The sequence below is a fragment of the Bufo bufo genome, chromosome 4, assembly GCF_905171765.1.
Source record: "Bufo bufo chromosome 4, aBufBuf1.1, whole genome shotgun sequence".
Lineage (NCBI taxonomy): Eukaryota > Metazoa > Chordata > Amphibia > Anura > Bufonidae > Bufo > Bufo bufo.
The window spans coordinates 260,786,639-260,807,410 of record NC_053392.1 but is presented as its reverse complement, the minus strand read 5'-3'; the positions used below and the strand labels follow the sequence as shown (position 1 = coordinate 260,807,410).

Here is a 20,772-nt window from a genome sequence, read left to right as displayed (position 1 = left end):
GGTAAGAAGGCAGAGGCGAAATAGAGAAACCAGAGGTAGGCCGAGAAATTTTTGGACCATATAGTTGTCTGGCATCTTCAGCATTCTATAGAATGCTGAAGACAGATTCTCCATTAGAGGGTTGCTAAGGGGAGACTTTTTAATGAAGTTTTCTAAAATGAAAGAGGTTGTCTTACGTTATCAAATGACATTTATCACGTAGACATGATATGTGCACGGCACAATATAGAACAAGCAGAATACAGGCAAATCCAAGGCAAACCAGACTGCAGCCAACACTGGCATGGGCAGTACACTGGTATAAGTGAAAGACCATTGTAGCATAGTTACTTTGGTTGGTGCTCAAGTAAAAACAATTATGCAGCTATTTCCACTCAACAAGGTACTAATTCCTGACTTTTTGATAAGGCCTTTCTAATTATATTACTCTTTTGGCTATACAGTATATACTCTATAAAAGTTGTGTATTGTGGTCAAAGTGTCACATGCATCTACTCACACTTACAAGTCTCTCCATCTAGGATTAGGTGTCAACATAGTCTATGGGAAGAGTCTCAAACCACCACTGTATGGCCACCGAAAAGGAAACCCCTGGTGTAATGTAATGCTATGTTGAGTGTATGATAATTGATCCACACAACTATCTCTGCGCTTTGAATAACTGTGAGAAAAAGTGCATTACACACATGTTTGTCATTGTTTGTCATGGGTCTATAGCATAGATGTCACATTTACCATGCTCAGAGGCCTGATAATGACATACGTATACAGAAAATTTCCTTGCATGGACAGTATGGGCTTTTTTGTGTTTATTACTTGTAAAATAATATAAATATATGTATTTTGTTATTTTTTACAGCACAAAATTGTGGAGGATTAGTACAAGGTCCAAATGGTACAATAGAAAGTCCAGGGTTTCCACATGGATATCCAAACTATGCTAACTGTACGTGGATAATAATCACTGGTGAAAGAAACAGGATACAACTGTCATTTCAAATATTTGCGCTGGAGGAAGATTTTGATATTTTAGCAGTTTTTGATGGACAGCCTCAACAAGGAAATTTAAAAGTCAGGTAGGACTTAATATTCAATAAATATTTTCCATTTACCTATTTTATTTAATATTTACTACATTTAGATAAAGGTGAAATAAACTGTAACGAATATTTATGTATGGCTTTCTTATCGCTATGTTTTTTGTGAATTTGATCTTAACTGATTGGACGCTAGTATAAAAATATGTGTTTGTGTTCATTTTACGGTACGTTTTTGCATCAAATTGCATTTTCAGGACCAAAAGATGAAGCATTTTTTATTTTATTCTTGTAGACCTCACCTATGCTACTTAAAGAGGAGCAGTCATCTCTCCTAACATGTCAGTTTTAGTAACTAATTGCATTCTCCATGTAATATCAATTCTAAAGTATCTATTATTATGAATCTATGGTGTGCCATTCCTATATTATTCCTGCTAGAAGTTTACAAATAAATTGACAGCAGTCTGCAGTAAAGGTAAAGGCAAGTGACGTCACATTCAATGCTCACACAGCCTATGTGCAGCTCAGTCCCACAGAAGTAAATGTGCCTGGACTGAGATAACAAGCACAACCGCTATACAATACACAGCACTGTGCTTGGCATGCTTTGAAGAGGTCACCGGACTTATCTGAGTACTGTGACCTTTTCAAGCAGCTGATTGGTGGAAGTGCTTGGAGTTAGACATCCACCAATCTGATATTGATGATCTATCACAATATTGTAGTCCCTGCTTGGTCCTGTTTCTACACACTATCAGGAGCAGGTCGGGCCTGCCAGAGACATTCATGTCCCTGAGGCAAAGACCAAAGTAGTTTTTGTCTGCTTCTAACTTTACTAAATGAATACTATGTTGCGAACAATACTACTGCCTCTATTGGACCCAGTGATTGCTATTCCTCTTGGCATAGCAGAGCTGCTTGGTCTTATCAGACCCAGATAAAATCCACCAGTGACTGGTGGTAGAACAGGGGACTGCAGTGGTTGGTAGTTGTAGTATATTTATACCTACTGTATTTTTCGCTTTATAAGACACACCTGATGATAAGACGCACCTAGGTTTTTGAGGAGGAAAAAAGAAAAAAATATTTTGAACCAAAAGGTGTGCTTTTGGTAGGTTTTGAACTAATGGTGGTCTGTGGATGCCGCACTGTTATGAGGGATCTGTGGATGACGCACTGTTATGTGGATGACGCACTGTTATGGGGGATCTGTGGATGATGCACTGTTATGGGAGGATCTGTGGATGATGCACTGTTATGGGAGGATCTGTGGATGATGCACTGTTATGGGAGGATCTGTGGATGACGCACTGTTATGGGAGGATCTGTGGATGATGCACCGTTATGGAAGGATCTGTGGATGACGCACTGTTATGGGGGGATCTGTGGATGATGCACTGTTATAGGGGGATCTGTGGATGATGCACTGTTATGGGGGATCTGTGGATGACGCACTGTTATGGGAGGATCTGTGGATGACGCACTGTTATGGGGGGATCTGTGGATGATGCACTGTTATGGGGGGATCTGTGGATGATGCACTGTTATGGGGGGATCTGTGTATTACACTGATGGGGGATCTGTGTATTACACTGATGGGGGATCTGTGGATGACACATATAGGGCTCTGTGGATGACACTTATGTCATCCACAGATCCCCATAAGTGTCATCTACAGATCCCCCATCAGATGCATCAGTGTGGAGGGAGGAGGCGGAGACACTCATGGCGGGGCCCGGTGCAGTGACTCTACTCTACTGTGACCTTTTCAAGCAGCTGATTGGTGAAAGTGCTTGGTGTTGGACATCCACCAATCTGATATTGATGATCTATCACAATATTGTAGTCCCTGCTTGGTCCTGTTTCTACACACTATCAGGAGCAGGTCGGGCCTGCCAGAGACATTCATGTCCCTTCGGCAAAGACCAAAGTAGTTTTTGTCTGCTTCTAACTTTACTAAATGAATACTATGTTGCGAACAATACTACTGCCTCTGTTGGACCCAGTGATTGCTATTCCTCTTGGCATAGCAGAGCTGCTTGGTCTTATCAGACCCAGATAAAATCCACCAGTGACTGGTGGTAGAACAGGGGACTGCAGTGGTTGGTAGTTGTAGTATATTTATACCTACTGTATTTTTCGCTTTATAAGACGCACCTGATGATAAGACGCACCTAGGTTTTTGAGGAGGAAAAAAGAAAAAAATATTTTGAACCAAAAGGTGTGCTTTTGGTAGGTTTTGAACTAATGGTGGTCTGTGGATGCCGCACTGTTATGAGGGATCTGTGGATGACGCACTGTTATGGGGATCTGTGGATGACGCACTGTTATGGGGGATCTGTGGATGATGCACTGTTATGGGAGGATCTGTGGATGATGCACTGTTATGGGAGGATCTGTGGATGATGCACTGTTATCGGAGGATCTGTGGATGACGCACTGTTATGGGAGGATCTGTGGATGATGCACCGTTATGGGAGGATCTGTGGATGACGCACTGTTATGGGGGGATCTGTGGATGATGCACTGTTATGGGGGATCTGTGGATGACGCACTGTTATGGGAGGATCTGTGGATGACGCACTGTTATCGGAGGATCTGTGGATGACGCACTGTTATGGGAGGATCTGTGGATGATGCACCGTTATGGGAGGATCTGTGGATGACGCACTGTTATGGGGGGATCTGTGGATGATGCACTGTTATGGGGGGATCTGTGTATTACACTGATGGGGGATCTGTGTATTACACTGATGGGGAATCTGTGGATGACACTTATAGGGCTCTGTGGATGACACTTATGTCATCCACAGATCCCCATAAGTGTCATCTACAGATCCCCCATCAGATGCATCAGTGTGGAGGGAGGAGGCGGAGACACTCATGGCGGGGCCCGGTGCAGTGACTCTACTCTAATACACCGGGCCACGCATAAGTACATTCAATCCGAATGGGTCCGCAATTACTGTACTGTACTTACTGTATTACCTTATGTATAGCATTAAGACGGAGCAGACCGGCAGCTCCCTCGGTCATGAACCGCCTGCCCCGCCTGCCGCAGCTCCCTCCTCATGCGCCGCCTGCCCAGCTGCCTGCTTATCTCACTTTATGAATGAACAGGCAGGCGGCCCATGAGGAGGGAGCTGCGGCAGGCGGCGCATGAGGAGAGAGCTGGGGCAGGCTGCGCATGAGGAGGGAGCTGGGGCAGGCTGCGCATGACAGAGGAAGCTGCCGGTCTGCGCCGTATTAATGCTATACATAAGGTACAACAGTAAGTACAGTACAGTAATTGCAGACCCATTCGGATTGAATGTACTTAACATCTGCGGGGCCCGGTGAATTAGAGTAGAGTCACTGCACCGGGCCCCGCCATGAGTGTCCCCGCCTCCTCCCTCCACACTGATACTTCGCTGGCCACGCTGTGCAGCATAGCGGCCAGCGAAGTATCCGCTTTATAAGACGCAAGGCCCTGGATCTCACAGGCCGGAAGCTGTATGAGTAATACACACAGTATTACTCATACAGCCAATGCATTCCAATACAGAAGTATTGGAATGCATTGTAAAGGATTAGACCTCCAAAAGTTCAAGTCCCAAAGTGGGACAAAAAAAAGAGATGAAAAAATAAAGTTTTTCCCCCAAAAAAATTTAAAGTTTTAAGTAAAAATAAACAAAAACGTCATTTTCCCCAAATAAAGTAAAAAAAAATTGGTTAAAAATAAGGGGAGTGAAAAAAGTATACATATTAGGTATCGCCGTGTCCGTATCGACCGGCTCTATGAACATATCACATGACCTAACCCCTCAGATGAACACCGTAAAAAATAAAAACTGTGCTAAATAAACCATTTTTTTGTCACCTTACATCACAAAAAGTACATCAGCAAGCGATCAAAAAGGTGTTTGCCCACCAAAATAGTACCAATCTAACCGTCACCTCATCCCGCAAAAAATGAGCCCATACCCCAGACAATCGCCCAAAAAATAAAAAAACTATGGCTCAGAATATGGAGACACAAAAACATCATTTTTTTTTGTTTTAAAAAAGCTGTTATTATGTAAAACTTACATAAATAAAAAAAAAGTATACATATTTGGTATCGCCGCGTTCGTATTAACCGGCTCTATAAAAATATCACATGACCTTACCCCTCAGATGAACACCGTAAAAAATATGCGCCCCAAAACAGTGCCAATCAAACCGTCATCTCATCCCACAAAAAAATTAGCCCCTACCTAAGATAATCACCCAAAAACCTAAAAAACTATGGCTCTTAGAATATGAAAACACTAAAACATAATTTTTCTTACCCCTCAGATGAACACCGTAAAAAATGTAAAATAAAAACAGTGCTAAATAAACCATTTTTTGTCACCTTACATAACAAAAAGTGTAATAGCAAGCGATCAAAAAGTCACACGCACCACAAAATAGTGCCAATAAAACTCATCTCATCTCATCCCGCAAAAATCATACCTTACCTAAGGTAATCTCCCAAAAACTGAAAAAACTATGGCTCTCAGACTATGGAAACACTAAAACATGATTTTTTTTGCTTCAAAAATGAAATTATTGTGTAAAACTTACATAAATAAAAAAAGTATACATATTAGGTATCGCCGCATCCGTTACAACCTGGTCTGTAAAATATCACATGATCTAACCTGTCAGATGAATGTTGTAAATAACAAAAAATAAAAACGGTCCCAAAACAACTATTTCTTGTTATCTTGCCTCACAAAAAGTGTAATATAGAGCAGCCAAAAATCATATGTACCCTAAACTAGTACCAACAATACTGCCACCCTATCCCGTAGTTTCTAAAATGGGGCCACTTTTTGGGGGTTTCTACTCTAGGGGTGCATCAGGGGGGCTTCAAATGGGACATGGTGTCAAAAAAACCAGTCCAACAAAATCTGCCTTCCAAAAACAGTATGGCATTCCTTTCCTTCTGCGCCCTGCTGTGTGCCCCTACAGCGGTTTACGACCACATATGGGGTGTTTCTGTAAACTACAGAATCAGGGCCATAAATATTGAGTTTTGTTTGGCTGTTAACCCTTGCTTTGTTACTGGGAAAAATGGATTAAAATGGAAAATTTGCCAAAAAATGTAAATTCTGAAATTTCATCTCCATTTGCCAATAACTCTTGTGGAACACCTAAAGGGTTAATGACGTTTGTAAAATCTGTTTTGAATACCCTGAAGGGTGTAGTTTCTTAGATGGGGTCACTTTTATGGAGTTTCTACTCTAGGGTTGCATCAGGGGGGCTTCAAATGAGACTTGGTGTCAAACAAATCAGTCCAGCAAAATCTGCCTTCCAAAATCCATAGGACATCAGCAAAATCTGCCTTCCAAAATCCGTATGGCATTCCTTTCGTTCTGCGCCCTGCCGTGTGCCCGTACAGCGGTTTACGACCACATATGGGGTGTTTCTGTAAACTACAGAATCAGGGCCATAAATATTGAGTTTTGTTTGGCTGTTAACCCTTGCTTTGTAAAAGTAAAAAAAATATTAAAATGGAAAATCTGCCAAAAAAGTTACATTTTGAAATTGTATCTCTATTTTCCATTAATTCTTGTGGAACAACTAAAGGGTTAAAAACGTTTGTAAAATAAGTTTTGAATACCTTGAGGGGTGTAGTTTCTTAGATGGGGTCACTTTTATGGAGTTTCTACTCTAGGGGTGCATCAGGGGGGCTTCAAATGGGACAAATCTGCCTTCCAAAAACCGTATGGCATTCCTTTCCATCTGAGCCCTGCCGTGTGCCCGTACAGTAGTTTACGACCACATATGGGGTGTTTCTGTAAACTAGAGAATCAGAGCCATAAATATTGAGTTTGGTTTGGCTGTTAACCCTTGCTTTGTAACTGGAAAAAAAATAGTAAAATGGAAAATCTGCCCAAAAAATTAAATTTTGAAATTGTATCTCTATTTTCCATTAATTCTTGTGGAACATCTAAAGGGTTAACAAAGTTTGTAAAATCAGTTTTGAATACCTTGAGGGGCGTAGTTTATAGAATGGGGTCATTTTTGGGTGGTTTCTATTATGTAAGCCTCACAAAGTGACTTCAGACCTGAACTGGTCCCAAAAAATTGGGTTTTTGAAAATTTCTGAAAAATTTCAAGTTTTGCTTTTAAACTCCTAAGCCTTGTAAAATCCCCAAAAATTAAAGTAATAACTATTTTTGGAGGTATTACTATGTATTATAGAAGTAGAGAAATTGAAAAAAAAAATTGGTAAATTTGGTATTTTTTTATAAATAAAAATGAATTTTTTTGACTTCATTTTACCAGTGTCATGAAGTACAATATGTGACGAAAAAACAATCTCAGAATGGCCTGGATAAGTCAAAGCGTTTTAAAGTTATCAGCACTTAAAGTGACACTGCTCAGATTTGCAAAATATGGCCAAGTCCAGAAGGTGAAATAGGGCCGATTCCTTAAGGGGTTAAAAAATACTCAACGCATACAGACTTTCATAACAGAAGTGGACTACTAACAGAATGAGGAAAACCTCTCCAAGGTGAACTCTACACTAAGATATCTGCATTAACGATACAATACACACAATTGACACACCATACATCCATTTATTTTTTCATTATAAAGAATTTATTTCTCTCCATCCCTATCCAATACTACCTATTCAATATGGGAATCCGGCCCACCTTTTTCAGCCAACCCCAATCAACAACATGGCCACACCCCCAGGGTGGATATAAAAAGACGCATACATCAGGGATAATGCTATGCCACTGAGGAAGAACCAGCTAGCTTTGAAACGCATCTGTCCTATAGCATTATCCCTACAAGAAACCGCAACATACCACATGGACTAGAGGAGAAGCGGTGTCCACTAATAGCGCGCTAGGAAGATTCAAACTCCGGCCGCACTCCGGTCATGTGGGGTGCCACGTTACCCGCCGGAAGACACGTGATCCACTACCCGGAAGCAAGCCACAGTCCACAGGACTCACCGCAGACTGGGACAAACAACGGGTTAGTATATATAAATGAACTATACCTACATGACTAAATCTGAATTTTTACCATTTTTGACCACTTTTTATTTGTATTTTTTCATTTCTATCAATTTTTCTCACTTTTTCATTTTTAAACCGATCGTTTAATCTTATTCTTTAACTTTTTAGCCTGTTTTAAGAAAACATGTGAATTGGATGTCCTAATAATCAAATAAATATATATTTTTATACGATATACTGTCTCAGCGCACACTGTATCTAAACACCACATTGACCTATAGAAACACCCCTCTGCAGCTTCAGGTGATAGAGTGCCTGTTCCACTCCATATACTCACCTGATACATCTCCTTAAAGGACTGTGGTGCAGTCCTGGCACAAGAGCACCTAGGTCCACTAGTTGTGTAGGGTGAGCCGCCATTTACTATATTCACTTCTCTGCCCAAGCCTCCAATCTATCAAGATCCCTCTGTAGTAGTATACTGTCCTCTTTCGTGTTAATTACTTTACACAGTTTAGTGTCACAGCAAAAATTGATATTTTACTCTGCAAGCCTTCTAGAAGAGAATAGGGCCCAATACTGATCCCCAATAGTAACAATGACCAATTCTGAATGAGTACCATTAATAACCACCCTCTGTTTTCCATCACTGAGCCAGTTGCTTACTCACATACTGACATTTGCTTCCAGTCCAAGCATTCTCATTTTATATACAAAAATTTTATGTGGCACTGTATCAAATGCTTTAGAGAAGTCAACGACATCCATTGACTTGACGCGGTCAAATCTGGAACTTACCTCCACGAGATCTATAGGGTTCAGTTTCCCAGTCTATATCTGGGTAGTTGAAGTCCCCCATAATAATCTTATGATTTGCCGCTTCATGGTATATTAAGTGGCTTATAGCAAACTCCTATAGAAAAACAACGTTGTTTATTATTATTTTTGCCTCCATTTATTTCTACCCACAGTGACTCCTAAGATGAAGCATATATAAGCATGAAAGCATCATATCTGTGATCAGAAAAAAAATCCTACTTTTTCAGACATAGCACCAGAACCACAGCATGTGAACAATCTGGATGTATTCCAGTCAGATGCATAATCATACATGACAGCGCAGGCAATTGTGAGAAAGCATCAATTTGAGATTCATGGATAATAGTTATTGGAATAGCTCCAAGTCCCTTAAATGTGCCTGGAAGGTCTATAATGGATATAGGTTCATTGTTTCACTAACAACAATAACGATCTCCTGCCAGGAGAATTTCTTTATTTTTCTGCTCAGTGCAGGATAATTTTGATTGTATATTTAGTATAAACCTTTTCTTTATTTCTTCATATTTATGTAAAAACACAAAACTATTATTGTAACATTATTGTAAAGACTAATTATTTTTAAGGTTTTTCCATGTCAGGAACATTATCCCATCTATTCAAATATTTAATTCTTCCCTTAATTGAAATTGTTTCCTAAAATAATACAGTATTTGAAATTTTGTTTAGTTAGAGTTTCTTGAACTTGTTTTATTGCTGTTCCTGATAAACACATGAATTCACAAATATTACCCCCCCCCCCCCCCCCCCATGTGTATTATCTCTTGTTAAAGTGTTGCTCCCTGAGGGAGAACAGAGTTTATACCCTTACAGGAAAAATACAAATCTCAAGCAAAAGTAGAGGATTATGTACAAATCTGTGAAAGCCATCTATATGAAATAGTACAATATTACTTTGGCATTAGAAAAGAGGCTCAGAAATGTATGGTGATTCATTGTTTTATTTTATACAGGGTTTGTTACTGATATTTGCAACTGCCAAAATACCAAGTACAGATTTTATTTTTGCAGGTCCATTTACTAATATAGATTTTATAGTTTATCTAAGAAATACATAGGTTGATAACATATCAGAACTATATAATCTCTACTCTAGCTTTCTTTCATATTATCACATTATACCTTATATCTACAAAAGATGTTTGTTGTCATAAGGATGAAAGCACTCTAGGGATTTTTTTTTTCAATGTGGTTTTGAGCTATATGATTGTGGATCTACTTGCAGTGCAGTTTTCACTCCAGATAATTTAGTGGTGGCATTTTACTATGTTAATTCGTGTAAGGTAAGTGAATGGAAATGTCTGAATAGGATTTAATTTTTGTATAATACTGTCCTCATATGAACAGCACTGAAATCAAGCTACAATCTTCATTCCTTCATTCATTTTCAGGTGACCTGATATGCAGTTTCCTTTTCGTGATAACTTGGATTTCCCCCTTCTCCACAAACTTATCTGTGTTGTACACCATTCTCCCAATCCTTCCTGCTATCCATAACAGTTAGAAAAGGGAAGGGTGGAGCATAAAGAGGGATCAGAATCAGTGAGCTTTTGGATCTATGTCAGATGCAACAGGACAACCATGTAGATGAAGGAGTTACACAGATTGCATAACAATAAAATGGTAGGACATTTTTAATGAAGACTATTTAAAAACTTAACTAAAATATAACCGCCATGTAATTTTTTTATTGTGTAGGGGGAATTATTATGAATATTTTTGCAATTTACTTTATTGGATGAGTTTGTGCTTTTTTTTTATAAAAAAAAAAAACTTACTCTGAAGTGGTCCCTTATCAAAAAGTTGCAAAAGATCACCTGTCCAGTGTTTGGCATATCACAGTAATATAAACTGTTAATGCTGGCAGTTAGATGCAGAGCAAGCTTGTTGCTAGGCTCATTGCCTCCCTTATACTTCTTCTCTGTCTCCATTACACTTTTCCTATATATTGTACAACTGATTTTCCCTGTCTCTCTGCCTTCTATACTGTCAATAGTCATCCTTGATTGCCCTTTCTCATGTATCTCCCCGACAGCTCGTTAGTGAGCACTATGGGGATATAGAGCACACATACATTGTCAGAGGTCACCACTGACATAATAGATGTCAAAGAGACATGAAAAGAGTAGTTTTAGGGTATATAAAGTCAGTGATATCATGTCTAGAAGAAAGACGGTGATGATAGCAGCAGGCTTGCTCTGTATCTAACAGTGAGCCAGGAACATCTTCAGTACTGCTCGGTGCTGAATGCTGAAGATGAGTTGGGAACAACTGCAGAGTTTTTAAATAGAAAATCACCTAATAAAATACAAAATTGCAAAAATTTTCATTATCACTCCCCTACAAAAAGAAAAAAAAATGAAAAATGAGTAATTCTTTCATTTTGCATTTAGGAAGCAAATTAATTAAAACAAATCAGCACAAAGCGGTCCATAGCCTTTAAGCTTAAGGATTGCCTTTATACATATATTTACTTACCATAGATGGGGTGGAAATACAGTGAAGCAAATAACATTGATTTATGCTGTTTGTATCAGAGAACTGCTAATGAGTATTGTGACGAGACCAATCTCGCCACATTGCATTGGAGAAGCCTGGTTGCCCGCCTGCTCCCTTTGGACTATGGCCCCATGTTGAAACGCTTGATTTTCCGCTGCAAAGACATGAAAGCCGGGTCATTTGGTACTTGCCCTATTTGAACAGTGATACCCCAGATAGCTATGCCTTGGAGCCCATTCGGATAACGAAAGACTATGTGAAATTAAAGACTTTGGCTCCATGGCGATTCTACTGTATTCGTGTAGTCTGAGTGCCATTCACCTAATAATATGCACTCAGACCTGAGCTATCTGGGGATGTGTTACATGTCTATGTTTACTGTAATGGTTGTGACATTGTATATTTGAATAGTGATTTCTGTCCTGTTGTCCTCACGTGTATAGTGGCAATTTCCCTTTGTCCTGAGAGATAATTGAATTACTCCTCGGTTGTCTCCAGGGTACATGTCTATGTTTACTGTAATGGTTGTGACATTGTATATTTGAATAGGGATTTCTGTCCTGTTGTCCCCACGTGTATGGTGGCGATTTCCCTTTGTCCTGAGAGATAATTGAATTACTCCTCGGTTGTCTCCAGGGCAGAGAGGAGGAAACCAGGATGCATTGTGGGGATGTATTGTGTCTGTGTGACCTGAATTGCTGCCTTTCTGTCCTGTGTCACAGTCTTCCATATGGTCCCCCTAGGGGAGTGTCCACCAGATGGGGACCTGTATAAATATGGACGGGTAGCCCTCAGTATAGAGAGATTCTGTCCACTGCTTTACCCTCAACACAGAGCTTGGTCTCGTTCTTGGGGGGATTCACTGTATGCTGTTAGAGACTGATTGCTAGGAGTGTAAGCAGCTTGGGTGCGTTTCCTATTCGTCTGCTAGCAGCTATTCGTGAGGTTCCGTTCCGGAGTTTGGTGTTCTGTAAGTAGCTGTGCCTGTAGATCTGGAAGGGGAAGATCGCCCAAACTGTTTTAACCCCTTTTATGCCCGGGGTGCCGTAACAAGTATATATATATATATATATATATATATATATATATATATATACTTCCTTGCCCAGACCCTACAACTTTGGATACCAGTATTATAAAATTTTATATACTATCATTATTTGATTTGTAGGTGATGTATCTTTATTCAGACATTGTATTTGCAGTTCAGAATCTTAATGTTCCAAAGGACAAAGGGAAGTATAATAAAAAATAATACCATGTTACAGAGTAATGTATTACAGCAAATAACACAGAATAAAACATACTATCTTAGTGACAGATGGTAAAAACTTTCTTCAAGGTCTGCTGACCACATAAAGAATTTACTGCAGCAAGCCTAGGGACACAATAATTGTATAAAACTGCGTTAAAATGGACAAATGCACAAATGACACATATAAGCCTAATAAAATAATAATAAGTTATGCAGGCATATATGGATGTCACACAGCATTTTTATTATGCTGAAAAAAGGCACATGAAAATAATGAAAAAGTAAGAAAAAACCTATCATCATGGGGCATGAAAGCAAAGCATATACAAAAGATTAAGGTTGTTTTTAAGTTTTTATTCATATAATTCATTTAGCTGCTGTAAGCGACAATCGCAGTATACAAAACTGGATTTTTCTATGCAACTCTAAGGTCCAGAGAAACTATACAGAGAAATTAGAAAATTCTAATCCAATTGTCCTGTATTATATTATGAGTCGTAATAAGATTTTTAGCAATTCTGTTTTTATAACCATAATTGTAAAAATGTATATAAGAAGTGCTTGCAGCATGTAAAAGTACAGTCTTCTAACTGCAAGGAACATTTTCTAAATCATTGGAGATATGACATTTGTCATATAAGATAGAGATAAAACACAAAAAAAGACCAACACAAAGGTTGCAAATGACTAAAATAGACTATCATCTGAGAAGTTGAATGATCTTTGAAGCTAAAACTGTATTAAAAGTGGTGCAATGAAGTTAAGTGTGCAGTTAAGAGCGACACCTGTGATCTGCATGTCATACTGACGTATTATTTCACTACCAAAGCAGACTCACTATTCTTATTACTGCAAGGCACAGTGTTCTACACCACTATAAGGGCTCTCCGCAGCCAGAAAATAGCAGTTTTATTTTTAACGCAATAAATTCAGATCGAACCAAGTTTTTCCCAACAAAGTTGGCGAGCCTCCAAACTTGAACCCAATTGCATCTATGAGACCACCTTGATGATCATGTTTGCTCTATGGGTTCTCCCCCACTCACTCTCCATCCGCCATGTGATGCAATGCAGTCAGCATGGCTCCAGATACCTGTGACAACCTACCAGGACCTTATTGAATCACTCCCAGCCCATATAGCAGCTGTCTGTGCTGCACATGGTGGTTACTCTGGATATTAGCTGTTGGTCATAATAATGTGACCCGACTGTGTCTTCTCTACGGGAGAAAATAACACCTAATGTAGACAACATACAGAGGTGCATGAAGCACATATGGGTCAATAATATGTAATGGTACGGACTCCATGCTTATGTAGTTAAAATAGCTGATCATACGTGATCATGTGACACAAATTGACATTATCAAAGTGCCATTATTGTGCAGTAATCCAAAATATACTAAAAATAAATGTTGTGGATTGACAAACCCTAACTTCAAAAGTCTGATTTACTAGTATCATTTGAATTTTTGCAATTTATGCTAAGCTCTGTAAACTAATCAACATATATGATAATATTATATTGAGATTTGGTGAAGCTGGAAGCTTAGGCTTAAGAGCTGCCGATGAATTTTAATGTGGTTAAATGTACAATTCTGTATAAAACAGTAAAACATAGGATAAAGCATCCACTGAAAAATACAGGTGGATATTGGTGGACAGCAAAATTAACTTAAGCAACTATTGCTAGGCAGCTGCTAAAGCAAATACAATAATGGGAAACATAAAAATGGCTTAGATGGACATGACAAGAGCATATTTTTTGCTGTATACACATAATTAGACAGACTACACTTTCAAGACAGACTACACAATATTTCTATAGACACTTAGAGAATTTGTGAAGAGTTAGAATATAGTGCTATATATTTGTATTTGCAAATATTCTAGATTTCGCATCTGAACCCATGATCCTTCCCTGCTTCTTGCTTGTGGGCCAATGAGAAGGCTGCAATGTCTTTGTCTAAGCTTAGCAACATCCCTAGCAACCAATAGGAAAGTTGCCTACCCCTTACTATATAAGAACCTCCCCAACAGCCATTTTCTGCAGTTTTTTGCAGTTCTGAGAGATACAGCAGTGTTATTGTTGTGCTCTGTGCTTTGCTGTGTCATTACATTAGATAGATAGTTAGTTAGTTTATATATATAATACAGATAGTTAGTGGGAGATGATCAGTGTAGGTTAGATAGGGATATAGTGTATGATATAGTGTAGCTGGTAGGTTCCAGTGCAGGGTGTTAGGTAGTGTGATAGGTTCTGCTGTCCATACATACATGCTACAGACATAGAGCTGTGATGTCACAAGTTTGCAACAATAAATAGTGCGCCAATCAGTAATAAGTAGTCAGACCTGCTAAAATGTGAAGTTGCACGGATTGCGCCAAAATATTCTCATCATTAATTGCTGATTTGCGCAATCGCAACTTTATTGGAGCACTCTATCTGCATATAAAGCTATTGTAATGTCCTGCCGTGCCAACCATGTTCTCCAGTCTCAGGAAACTTCTAGCAGCTTGAAAAATGTAGCAACAGTGACCCACACCATTATTGCGCGCGCAATACGTGCATATTACATTGCCGATTTTCAAGAAATTCTCGAATTCGCAAATTCATTACAAATATTCGCCCAAATATTTGCCAAATATCGCAAATTCGAATATTGTCCATGCCCCTCATCACTAAATATTTTGCACAATTTGAGGACAGTTGTGTAAGACCTGCAAAGCAGGATGACTAGGGTACTAAAGAGACCGGGTTGGTTGCAGTATCAAGATACATTATCAAACTTGGGTTTATTTGTGCAAATATATTATTGGAAAAGTACGTAGAGCTTTCTAAAAAATCATTGTAAAGTTGAACGGAAAAGTAAATGCGTCCTTTTGAATTAACTACATTTCCGCCTTGATTATTAATGAAATTAGGTCTTATTGTTATCTAAGTCACAATTATAAGCAAACACAATCTAACTAAACTCATAACACACATACAGTTGTACCGTTCATGTCTTTTATCAAACACATTAAATAAACCTTTAGCAATCAACTCCACAAAACATCAAATGTTTCTGATAAGATTGAACAACGCTGAAAAGGAATCCTTGACTTTTCCTCCCTGCAAATGTCTTGCAATTTATCAATATCTTTGGGCTGCTTTGTGTGCACAGCTTGTTTAAGGTCACCACAAAATCTCAATAGGGATTATGTCAGAACTCCAAAACAGCCATTCCAAAACACAAATGTTCTTTTTCAACTATTCCCTAGATTTTTTTTTACTTGTGTGCTTTGCATCATTGTCGTGTTGCATCACCCAATGTTCCTTTAGTTTAAGGCCATGGAATTTTGGCCTTACATCCGCCTATAAAATGTTTTCATATGCCATAGAAATACATTGTTCCTTAAATAATCCAAGGTATCCAGGTCCTGAGGCAGCAATCAGCCCAAAACATGATGCTCCATTCACCATGCTTCATAGTATTGATATTTGTTGTTGGGTGAGCAAGTTCCCAGGTAATTCCAAAGGAGTGACTTACTTTTTTTTCTTTAGACTGTATAGCAAGGCTTTTATCCATGAATACCTTTATAGGAAAGAAGGATTTCTTATCATTATAGATGACAATTAGACTTAACTTATTTATTATTCTTTGTGCAAACATTTCTGTTCTCCATTGGTCCAGGTCACCTCTGTTACTGTGCATATGTGATGACGCATCAAAAAAAAAAAAAAATTACAACCTCATTTATTTATTGTCATGTGTCTGGTCATGTGTCTGGTCACGTACACACACACACAGGGGGGAGTATAGTGACCACTGCGCTCCACCCTCACCCCTGGCCCTGCCTACTTGCCTCAAAAGTCCTAATGACAGGGGACAAATAGACGGCAGTCCCTAACTTAGGATACGTGCTGGGAAGACAGACAAGACAAATAACGGAATGTGAACGGACCGGGTCAGAACCAAGAGAGCTATGCAGTACAAAGGGTTAAGCAAAGAATGGTCAGGAGAAGCCGGGGTCAAATACCAGGAGAGTAGAGAAGTACCAGAGGAGTCCACAAAGAGTAGTCAGGTGGGAGCCGAGGTCACAATACCGGGAGGAGTGCGCAGTAAAGGATCGTCAGGGAACAGGATCAGGTGAGTAATCAGTAGTCCAACAAATACCCAGAAACCTAGAATTAACAGGCAACCTAAGGCCAGCAGGCTGCCTGTATTTATAGTGGGGTCTGAGGGTCATGTGACGTGGCCAGACAGACAAGTCGAGCACCGAGTGAACAGCTCGGTGCTCAAGGCAGACCTAGGAGCAGGGAGCCTCCCAGCTAGCAAAGGGGAGACCGAGTGCGCCTTTGGCGCCCCGTGACACCTCCATCAGCAGTCATCTTACAGGACCTAGACACAGACCTATATGCGGACAGTGCAAAAAACTTGTCCAACAGGGGAACATGGCATATGAAGTATAGAAAATAGTACATAACATTGACATAAACTATATTAGTAGGGGTCATAGTCATCTTATGTAAACATTAGTTATCAACAGCTAGAAAGTGGCCAATTCCTTTTAATGAATCTTCATTATTTGTCTGCTTTCACCATAACTTTCACCTGGGTAATTCTCAGGTGTTATATTCAATAATACTCTATTGTTATTGTGTCAATCCTTGTTGTTGAATAAGTAAAAGTCAGTTGTTATTCTTTTGCTGGTGTGTGAGAAAGCTAATAATCATTTGCATGTCCTCTTTCCTTCTAGGCATCAGTTTGATTTCCTTAGAATTTTACTTGCAAGTCTAAAAGAATTCTGCTAATGCCTTGACATCTATTATACATAATGTATATGGAGAACTTATTCATAGCCAAGTCGCTAGTATCAGAGAATACACTTCTAATAATATTTTTCACCAAGATGTACATTTTAAAGGGAATGTATTATTTTTAGTTTCATTGCATAAATATAAGTCTATACAAGTTTAATACCGTTTAGGAACATTAAACCCAGCGAAAGTACAAAACTTTAAATCTCAGCAATTCTTTCCCTTATTCCTACATTATCTCATATTACAGTTAAAACTGAAAAAAATATATCATAATTATTATTATTTATTATTAAAGCGCCATTCATTGCATGACGCTGTACATATGATAAGGGGCATACATGTACAGTCATGGCCAAAAGTTTTGAGAATGACACAAATATTAGTTTTCACAAAGTTTGCTGCTAAACTGCTTTTAGGTCTTTGTTTCAGTTGTTTCTGTGATGTAGTGAAATATAATTACACGCACTTCATACGTTTCAAAGGCTTTTATCGACAATTACATGACATTTATGCAAAGAGTCAGTATTTGCAGTGTTGGCCCTTCTTTTTCAGGACCTCTGCAATTCGACTGGGCATGCTCTCAATCAACTTCTGGGCCAATTCCTGACTGATAGCAACCCATTCTTTCATAATCACTTCTTGGAGTTTGTCAGAATTAGTAGGTTTTTGTTTGTCCAGCCGCCTCTTGAGGATTGACCACAAGTTCTCAATGGGATTAAGATCTGGGGAGTTTCCAGGCCATGGACCCAAAATGTCAACGTTTTGGTCCCCGAGCAACTTAGTTATCACTTTTTCCTTATGGCACGGTGCTCCATCGTGCTGGAAAATGCATTGTTCTTCACCAAACTGTTGTTGGATTGTTGGAAGAAGTTGCTGTTGGAGGGTGTTTTGGTACCATTCTTTATTCATGGCTGTGTTTTTGGTCAAAATTGTGAGTGAGCCCACTCCCTTGGATGAGAAGCAACCCCACACATGAATGGTCTCAGGATGCTTTACTGTTGGCATGACACAGGACTGATGGTAGCGCTTACCTCTTCTTCTCCGGACAAGCCTTTTTCCAGATGCCCCAAACAATCGGAAAGAGGCTTCATCGGAGAATATGACTTTGCCCCAGTCCTCAGCAGTCCATTCACCAAACTTTTTGCAGAAGATCAATCTGTCCCTGATGTTTTTTTTGTAGAGAAGTGGCTTCTTTGCGGTTCTTCTTGACACCAGGCCATCTTCCAAAAGTCTTCGCCTCACTGTGCGTGCAGATGCGCTCACACCTGCCTGCTGCCATTCCTGAGCAAACTCTGCACTGGTGGCACTCCGATCCCGCAGCTGAATCCTCTTTAGGAGACGATCCTGGCGCTTGCTGGACTTTCTAGGACGCCCTGAAGCCTTCTTAACAAGAATTGAACCTCTTTCCTTGAAGTTCTTGATGATCCTATAAATTGTTAATTGAGATGCAATCTTAGTAGCCACAATATCCTTGCCTGTGAAGCCATTTTTATGCAACGCAATGATGGCTGCACGCGTTTCTTTGCAGTTCACCATGGTTAACAATGGAAGAACAATGATTTCAAGCATCACCCTCCTTTTAACATGTCAAGTCTGCCATTTTAACCCAATCAGCCTGACATAATGATCTCCAGCCTTGTGCTCGTCCACAACATTCTCACCTGAGTTAACAAGACGATTACTGAAATGATCTCAGCAGGTCCTTTAATGACAGCAATGAAATGCAGTGGAAAGTTTTTTCTGGGATTAAGTTAATTTTCATGTCAAAGAAGGACTATGCAATTCATCTGATCACTCTTCATAACATTCTGGAGTATATGCAAATTGCTATTATAAAAACTTAAGCAGCAACTTTTCAAATTTCCAATATTTATGTAATTCTCAAAACTTTTGGCCATGACTGTACACACATAATACAAAACAAGCATGAACAAGACAAGTTACAAACTGGTATAGAATGAGAGAGGAACGTGCCCGTGAGGACTTACAATCTACAAGGCCTGAGAGAAGGACACAGTAGGTGAGGGTAAAGCTGGTCATAGGGTTGCAGCAGAAGGGTTACTGTCGGTTGTAAGCTTGTCTGAAGAGGTGGGTTTTCAGATTTGTTTTGAAAGTTACCACTCTAGGTGAGAGTCTGATATGCTGGGGTAAAGAGTTTCAGAGTATGGGGCTGCATGGGAGAAATCTTGGAGGCAATTGTGGGAAATGGTGATAAGGGGAGAGTAAAGAAGGAGGTCTTGTGAGGATCGGAGATTACGTGTGGAGATGTAGTGGGAAAGTGTCTCAAATATATATGGAGGGGACAGGTTGTGGATGGCCTTATATGTATTTGTTAGTATTTTAAACTGAATTTGCTGTGTAATGTGGAGCGAGTGAAGGGATTGGCAGAGGGTGTGCAATGGGCACCTGTGAAGGGATTGGCAGAGGGGAGAGGCAGAGTATTAATGGGGGGAGATATTTTTAAGTTGGAGGCGAGAGGTGGTGAAAAAGGCTTGAATGTGTGGTTTGAAGGACAGGGCAAATCAAAAGGTTACTCCAAGGCTCTTAACTTGGTTGACCAGGGATAGTGTGTAGCCATTGATTGTGATAGGCAGATATTTTGGGGTGGTTGAGTAAGATGAGGTAAAGATGTTAAGTTCTGCTTTATCCATATTAAGTTTTAGAAAGCAAGAGGAGAAGAAGGAGGATATAGAAGATGGGTATTGTGGGATTCTATATAGTATGGTGATGATATCTGGACCAAAGAGGTTTGAAGTGATAGTGAAATCTATTGGACTCTATAAGCTGTCCCAGGCCAAAGGTGTAGATTGAGAAGGGCAGGGGTCCTAGGACAGAGCCTTAAAGCGGAGGAGGTGGTGTGATCAATCTGTGAGGTATGATGTGATAAAGGACAGGGCCAAGTTTGCGAAGCCAAGAGATGATAGAGTTTGTAACAGAAGGAAGTGGTCAATGGTGTCAAAGGCAGTGGTCAGTTCCAGGAGTAGGAGCACACAGTAATAGTGTTTGGATTTGGCAGTTAGCAGGTCATTGGTGACTTTGAAAGGGGCAGTTTCAGTTGAGTGGTGGGGTCGGAAGCCAGATTGTAGCCATCCAAAGAGGGAGCAGGAAGAAAGGTGGACATGTTGTTCAAGAAGCTTTGAGGTATGTGGGAGAAGTGATATGGTGCTACAACTAGACAACGAAGATGGGTCAAGGAAAAGTTTTGGGTGTAATGATAGCAAATACCAGATGGGAAGACACCAGTGGTTATTGATAGGTTGAAGAGATGATTTAGGTCTGCGGTAAAAACTTCAGTAAGGTTGGGGATGTGGTGGGATGTGATGGGGTCAAGTGCAAAGGTGGTGAGATGT

General features: G+C 39.7%; 1 protein-coding gene across 1 annotated transcript in view; it reads left to right on the top strand.

The window, feature by feature from the left end:
* The first annotated feature begins 204 nt into the window (after positions 1–204).
* CSMD1 (CUB and Sushi multiple domains 1) overlaps positions 205–20,772 on the top strand; it is a 2,494,699-nt gene continuing 2,474,131 nt past the window's right edge. Inside the window, exons 1-2 of the mRNA XM_040430026.1 lie at positions 205–298; positions 860–1,076. Of these exons, the coding sequence (XP_040285960.1) occupies positions 205–298; positions 860–1,076 (311 nt within the window). The remainder of the gene's footprint in view (positions 299–859; positions 1,077–20,772) is intronic.